The sequence below is a fragment of the Arvicanthis niloticus genome, chromosome 2 (genome assembly GCF_011762505.2).
Source record: "Arvicanthis niloticus isolate mArvNil1 chromosome 2, mArvNil1.pat.X, whole genome shotgun sequence".
NCBI classification, from domain to species: domain Eukaryota; kingdom Metazoa; phylum Chordata; class Mammalia; order Rodentia; family Muridae; genus Arvicanthis; species Arvicanthis niloticus.
In genome coordinates, this window is record NC_047659.1 from 27,400,850 (window position 1) to 27,408,872 (window position 8,023).

An 8,023-nucleotide genomic window follows, 5' to 3' on the forward strand; every position below is an offset into this window, starting at 1 on the left:
CCCAGTTTTGATCAGTGCTCTCACTCAGTGATAAGCCACACGTGGCTCACCTGGTTCTGCTTGGAAAGTTCCATCTGCTCACCCCAGCGCACCCTTGGAGATCACAGATCACCATACATATTGAAGACGCTCATAAAATGTGCACCGGTGAAACCACTTCAGCTTTATTTGAGCATTGCAAAACCATATTTAACTGCAGAGCCTTTTTTCTACATTAACATTTCACTCAAGACCCACCTAGGGCCTTTGCAAGTTAAGAAGTGGAGTGGATACCCCGGAGGAACTGCTGTTCAGGTCTGTACTGTGAGAGGTGATAGCAGCTCTCAACATATCTTTGTTTTATCGGTCACACATGATGGTGTTTAGGAGAAAATTCTGTTTCAGGATTTTCAATGATCTCCCCTTACCACGGAATGGCAAAAATTAACTTATCAGATGCTAGGGTTTTGTACTTTTTCCTGAAAGAAAAACAAAAAAAGATATTTCAATCAGTTGCTGGAACCACTTGAGTTTGAAGGAATAAACTTTCCCATTAGTAAATTAACAAGAAAAATATGAAGAAAATGTAGTCAGTCATATCCAGTTCACCAATTGTTATCTTAAGGCTCATTTCAGACAACATCATTCATTACTTGAGGGACAAACCTAGTTTTCCCAGCCTGAAGTCTATAATGATTTACTAATTCCATCTGGGTGTGATGTTAACTTGCGCATTTACATTCCGGGCTGCACAGCCTCTGGCAGCTGCCCAAGTTGCCTGAGCGGTGCAGGAACAGGAGATAAGAACATTCCTGCTTTTATTGCTTTTTACAGCATTTGAAGTTGCAGTGGGAGTGGGAAAGGTGTACATACCCATCACAGCCATAAATGTCCTTTGTCTGATGCCAAAGTAAGCTCCTAGGCCTCTGGTTTTTGTTTGTTAAAGTCTGCCAAACAGAGGCAGATGAGAAACCATCCTCCCCTTCATCCAATAGCCAATCACTTCCACCTTAAACTAGAGGCCAGGGCTTAGGGATAGAGGGCACAGGGTGGAGGGGGATGGAGGGGGACGGGGAGGGGTTACCAGGTGTTCACCCCCCAGGTGACCTCACTTAACCTAATCCCAAAGAACTCCACGAGCTGACTGGAGACTGCCTGGGGGGGGGGGGGGAAGACAATTCCAGACAGGGTGCATTGTGGGAGCAGCACTCCAGAGATGGAGCAAACATCCACAGCAGTGTCACCCTGGGAAAGGAGATGCTATTGGTCAGATTCAGAGGTGATTTTTGCATCCCTGTGAGATCAGCATGGCTAGGAAGACATTTAACACCCCCCCCCCCCCCCCGCAAGTCTGCATTTTTTTCAGATGGTTCAATGTGGTCTGTATTAGCTCATTCTTGGGACCTAAGATCTTAAGCTTTCTTCTTTGAACATTAGCTCTTTGGTTAAAAGATGCCAAAAATCATGACAGAATCTGATGTGGGGAGGTTTTATTGCTTAATAAATAACACCATGGAAGATCATAATTCCACATTAGCACCTAAGTACCCCAAATGTATAAAGCCTGCAGAGTGAGAGCCAAGATGTGGATGACAAACAACTCAGTGACACTTCCTAAGAATTATTCATCCTCTTGGGATTCAGAGGTGGGACTGGAGCGCTGTGCTGCCTGCAGGCCATAAATAATTACATCCGCAATGCCATTTGTCTTACTTCTTAAAGTCTCTCTGGAATTCTGGAAGAAACCTTAAGCTTTCTCCTCAAGATAAAGAAGGATTCTAGACTCCCACAGTGGCCATCATCTACCAGAGAGGCATGGAAATCAGAGTAGGAGAGAGGAAGTTCACCAGATTTGGAGACCTATTGTGTTGGTCAGTCTCTGAACATTCTCAATCTGGCCGTTTTCATGGCCAAGTTCGTCCTTTTGTCAAGAATCATTTTTAACCAAACAAAATGTATCCATTTCTAACTTTTCTGATGTGATATGGGAATAACATCACATATGCACACCAGCTATAATCTCCCATCTTCTGAAAGCCTGTTGTTACACACCCCAAGTTTTCTTCGAGCTCACTCTTCCAAATGTGCTTGAAAATAATTCCTATGGCTCTCACCACCAGAAGCAGCTGTCCTCTGAAGCAGTCACCCCCCCCAACAATAAAAATAAGATCAATGGCAAAGTGTGTGGAAAGGCAGTTATGTCATTGTGTCTTGGTTTGAGGGATTATGATGGGCAGAGAGAGCAGTGTTCTGCAGAAGGCCATTGCTCTGCCATGGTGAAGTGGATCTTAGCATGGAGGTTGCTTCCACCCTGTGCTGCCATACCTTCCTGGGAGTCACCTAGATAGAGCATGGCAGACTCTCAGGATCATTCTTCTGAGAGCAGGAAACAAACTTACTTTGATAACTTTTTTTTTTTTCATTATTGGGGTCCTGGGATCTTTATTGGTGTCTGAGCCATTTGATGATTTAGCCCCTGAAAACATTGTCTGGTGAGTGTATTTAGAACATTCATGTAAAATTAATTTCAGGGGCATCCAGGAAAACAGCCCTGCTGTGTTCTTCTCAGTCAAGCCAGGCTTGCACTTTCCATCTCAATTAAGGGTTATTTTCTCTTGGCAGACACCAGATACTGCTATACTCAGCACACCATGGAAGTCACAGGAAACAGTATCTCTGTCACCAAACGCTGTGTCCCACTGGAGGAGTGTTTATCCACAGGCTGCAGAGACTCGGAGCATGATGGCTACAAGGTCTGGGAAAGCATTAGCTCTCACTGCCCTTACCTGATTCTTCAGTGTTCATGAGCAGATTACTTAGGCTGCCTCACTGTCTTTACACGGCCATGGAAATGTACCCGCTTTTCTGTTTGCTTTAGGATACCGATGTATAGCAGAGCAAACGACAAGCAGATGAAGTGTCTAAGCAAAGGGGATGCTGACGATTATCATAAGCCTCTCTTCACTCAGAAGAGCCCTGAAAGGAGAGGATCAGGGACCACTCTTTCACATCTTGGTAGAGCATGGCAGACACGCCAAGTCATCCACCCAAGGAAGCAGGCAGCAGTATATTCTGATAACTTTCTGCAGAGTTGAGGGTGTGTGACGTTATTGGGGTCCCAGTTTAGGGAACTTCTCCACTGGCACCTGAGTCATATGACAGGTGATAAGAAAGCCATTGTCTTGTGTATTTGTCCCCCTTAAACTTTAGCTGGTACCTGTACACAAAGCATTCTATATAAAATGAGCTTTGGGGGGCATCTAAGAAGGAGAATATAAAGAAGCCATCATTGTGTATCTCTGGAGTCCTGCTGTTTCAGCAGTGCACCCGCACTGACTGGATGGTCTTGTCACTCTTTGGCCTTTATGTGACATCTGCCAGCCTGTCAGGCCACTTCCCTAGGGTTGAGGGAAACTCCCTCTCTCCATACCCTGGAACAGCACTGTCCCCCGGGGATGCTTTCAATTTTTAAGCTGCAGAAACAATTCTTAAGCAACTTCTCAAGTTCACTAAGAATTAAAATTTAAAATGTCATCTGCCTACTTGTTACTACTTCGAAGAAAGGCAAAATCAAGCTTGTTGGCTAACCCTTCCTGCAGCTGGTGTCAGCTCGAAAGCATTAGTGTGATTTTTTTTTTTTTTTTTAAACCAAGAGAAGCACTGAAAATCCAAAGATGTCTCAGTTGCTTGTGTCAGTACAGCTAGTAAGAGGGGGATGGAGTAGAAGTCAAACTCACCTCTCATCCTTCAGGTCTCGTCTCTGTGTTATGCTATTTCAGGACTCACTTTGCTCGTGGCTAAAGGTTTAAATCTGTCCTGACTAGTAATTGAATTGGCTAATAACCACCTTATGAATCTGATTCATTGGGGATCTTGTTAAAATTAAGATTCTAGTTCCCCAAGTGCTGGGTAAGGTGTAAGATTCTGCATTGCTAATAAGCCCCAACTGGTCTTGAGGCTGCTGGTCAATACAGTGTGTAGCCATGGCCCAGAATAACTTCTGTCAATAGACCATTAGGTTCACTTCTTTTATACGGTTCAAGAGTAAAGCAGTAGAGAGCCAGGGTAATTGAATGAATGAGAACCCTTCAAATGTTTCCCATGCAGGAGAATGGAGTTAACCATAGCCGTAGTTCTACTGAAGGTGAGCGTTCAGGGTCACATGACCCAAGGCATGGCCACTTCATTCCTCACTGTGAAAAATCTCAAAGAGGAAGTTTTAACCTCTGAACAGTGACTTCCTGCTGTCAGGAAGAGCCTATCAGAGGGAGGCAAGTTTCACAGTCCCCATATCAGAGGTAGAAAAACTGATAGCTCAGAGGTCTGTGAAGCCTAGCAGCTACAGGTGAAGTGCCCTGAAATTTGGGCTGAACCTTTCCACTTTGAAGATGGGATATTGTTCTTGCCCTTCATGAATGTCAGACAGTGTTCCTTTCCTAGAGCAGACTGTTCTCATTTGCCAGGCAGGAGACTGTTCCTCCCAGTGTTCGACCTCCTTCTGAAACAGGCCAGTTTCTCCTCACCCTTTGTTTTCTTTCTTCCTTTCAGATCTGCACCTCCTGCTGTGAAGGAAATATCTGTAATCTACCGCTCCCTCGAAATGAAACTGATGCCACATTTGCCACCACATCGCCTATCAATCAGACGAGTGGGCACCCACACTGTGTGTCAGTGATTGTGTCCTGCTTGTGGGTGTGGCTGGGACTCACCTTGTAGCAACCCTCTCTACCAAATGTCGATGAGCTCTGTGGGTTTCACCATGGCCCATAGTCATGCATGAGTCATTGGCTTGGCAGTAGTGACACAGTGCAACCACAGCACCCCCAGACTGTCATCACAGACAGATGTCACCGCAGCCAGCCATTACCATTACCATTACCAAGAAGAGCAAACATTGCTTCTCTGCTCTCGTTTCCAGCCTAACCACAGTCTCATCTGAGTCAGCCTGTCCCCCAATATAGACCCTGATTTCTATACCACAAACCTGTGATTTTGCTCCAAGCAAGAGTTCTGCATTTATTAAGTTCTGGGGTTCTTGCTTCAGAATCCATGCATGAGCTGCAGGAGGCCCCGAGCCCTCTGAGGAGTAAGCTATGGATGCAGGAGATATTCATTCTTTTCAGGAAAAGAGTAAAGAACCATTGTCTTAATTGCAATCACACCTGCACCCATGGCTTTAGAAGTTTAAAAGGTTAAATCCGAAGTAAATGGAATAGTTTCTTTGAGATTCAGATGGAGAGTTGAAAGAGCTTTTGCTCAATTTAATTTCACCAGTCTTCTTATCTTAACATTGGGAAACATGTTCCTTCTGCTTTTTGTAGAAGATTTAAAAAAAAAAAAAAAAAAGGCAATTATAAAAGTTTGTTGTATTTGTAGGAATGAAAAGAGAAAGATCTCCTCTAACTTGATGAAATTAGCATCCACAAGATGCCGTTATCCCTTCTTATAAGGGGACAGATTGGCCTTGACTGGGAACTAATTATGCTTCCTGAGTTCCTGGATTCCAACTGGGCCAGTAGCATCTAAAAAATTGCTAATGGTAGGATTATTTTCTCCAGGTGTTGCATTCTATTCAGATATAGCTGATCTAGTCAGAGAGAGGACTTCAGAATAACAGGAAGCTCTGTGGAGTTGAGTCTTAGCTTGTTTTGAGGGCTCAGCAAAGGCTAAGCAAAATTCTGTCTTTCCACAGTATTTACTGCCAAAGAGCTGTCTCTTTCCACAACCACAGTGACTTTAAAGAGAAAGTTCCAAGTTACCATCTCATTAGATCAGTAAGATAAGAGCACGAAGGTGCTAGGATGAGAAAAAGGTGGATTGTAAGTAGTATGGTGGCTTAAGGAGTAGGTTTTATTTCTCTCAGCTACTGTTTTTGAAGAAGAAAAGGCTTTCATTGTCCTTCGTGTATTTTTTTAACTTAAGAAATTATGTTTGTTTTCTTCTCCCATGTAAATTCTTTAAATAACATTTATTTTTGTATGGTATAAATTGAAAACTATATTTCAAAAGAATTCTTTCTTTTTTTTTTCTGAGCAAAATATCAGTTAGAATACTTGCTTTCAACAGCAGTAGGGATTGTCATCGTTCCTGTCTATGGGAAGTTATCTGTGATCTTCTCTTCGTACTGATGCTGAAAAAGTCATTGTGCTACGAACAAGAGTTTTGCATTTCCCTCAAGGGTTTGACTCATCGCCTCCCCAGAAATGTTACCTAAGAAATATTAGTGTGGAGGCTATCACTGGTATGACTGTCTTTGCAGGGCTGTGGGGTGTGTCCACAGGGAACTTGGCAGAGCTATGTCTTGAAGAGGTCAATAATGTTAAAATATATCTGCCCTGCACAGGGAACTTTAGCTCAAATGAGACCCCCCTCAGGGACCAATGGCAGAAACTCTGATGCAAATCATTGAAGTTGCATCACACAGCCTTAATGAAGAGTTTGGCAGGCTTATCAATTTCTTGCTTGTAACTGCGGATGGGAGAGCAGGAGAGAAAGACCTGTAATAAGCACCTCTTATGTGCCCGGCACTTTGCTAAGCACTTTACATAGTTAGGCCATATAACCCTACATCAATTCTGTAAGAACAGAACATATTGATGTGTACAAATGAAGGTTCCCAAGGCTCAAGGAAGTTTGATAAATGAAGCCTTTTCCTTCAGATTTAGTTTATGTGAGATGTGACATGTTTGGAAACAAACAGGGGAGGGGGGATGGAATTTCTCAGCTAGGAAAACCTCTAGGCCTGACTTCATGGGAATTTCCCCATCTTATCATGTAGAACAACGTATCCTGCTTCTCAGGATAACATTTGCATGTGTCCCCAGTTGTCACTTTTTCTTTGGGGAGTAAAGTTATAGCTTCCATATTTATCCTCTGGTAAAGAGAGGAGATAGTTGACCTTGCATCTAAAGATGCTATAAGACAATGAGAATTTGATGTTGTACATGTCTACAGGTACCGGGTTTTTTTTTTTTTTGTGCATGGTCACATTCGGCTGACATTTGCCAAGTCTGCATGCAGTCTGAACAAGAGACAAGGGACTGACCACACGAGAGCCTCCCTGGCTGGTTTTCAGGGATTGGGTTCTCAAGGGTACAAACTGTCCTCACCTGGGGAGTAAATGCAGCCATTGTACACATGTGCTGCACACATCCATAATGCCTTTCAAAGTCTTTTTAATTCTCTTAAAAGAATGTGGATTTGCTCACCACCCCCAGCCTCAAGAAGCCAAGGAAGGTCCAGGACGAGTTATCCATGTGACTGTTGTCACTTTAAACTTTCCATTAAACCTCACCATTGGTGATGGCTTAAAATGCAAAGAGCCATGATGTGTATATTAACCTATGTTCTACATATTTATTTTGGACTTTCTTCAACATCTATGTTAGTATGGGATTAATGCCTAAATGTAAATATTGTACACTTTGTAAATCAATGAATAAAGATTTTAAGTGTGTTTCATTAGGCGTCTACCTGCAAGTGTGTATGTCAATGATTAATATATCAGGTTATGTCAAGGTATGGGCTTAGCAACACAGTGGGTTTTTTTCCATCGCAAACTTTCCAAGTATGTCAGGAAATACACACATGAAAAATACTCATGCCAAATGATTCATACAGATAAGTGCTCCAAAAATCAAAGGAAAGATTGTCAGACTTTTCAATATGGTCTATAGTTTTCCTTGAACATTTCATTGCTAAATCAAAAACCATAGATGTGGTGTGTGTGTGTGTGTGTGTGTGTGTAGCATTCTATTAACTTTATTTTAAAATCCTACTCTATTCTTAAGATGAATAATAATTATAATAGAAAAGTTTGCCTCTGTTGGTTTCTTCTGGAATGGGAAGAAATCCTAGAATCATATATATATATATATATATATATATATATATATATATATATATAAAATGTATCTATATAATACAGCTATTATATTTTTCTTATAGAAATAGACTGAAAGAAAGCTTGAAAATCTTCAGCCTGACTGTGTCACCTGTTTCTTTAAAATGGTGTACCTTGCAATCCTGAGCTCCTGTGTATTGA

General features: G+C 42.2%; 1 protein-coding gene across 2 annotated transcripts in view; it reads left to right on the forward strand.

Moving 5' to 3' along the window:
- Lypd6 (LY6/PLAUR domain containing 6) overlaps nucleotides 1-7,440 on the forward strand; it is a 137,022-nt gene extending 129,582 nt beyond the window's left edge. For both annotated transcript variants that reach the window (XM_076928733.1, XM_034496882.2), the window contains exons 4-5: nucleotides 2,602-2,732; nucleotides 4,528-7,440. In XM_076928733.1, the coding sequence (XP_076784848.1) occupies nucleotides 2,602-2,732; nucleotides 4,528-4,695 (299 nt within the window). In that variant the 3' untranslated portion in view covers nucleotides 4,696-7,440. The remainder of the gene's footprint in view (nucleotides 1-2,601; nucleotides 2,733-4,527) is intronic.
- Nucleotides 7,441-8,023: the final 583 nt, after the last annotated feature.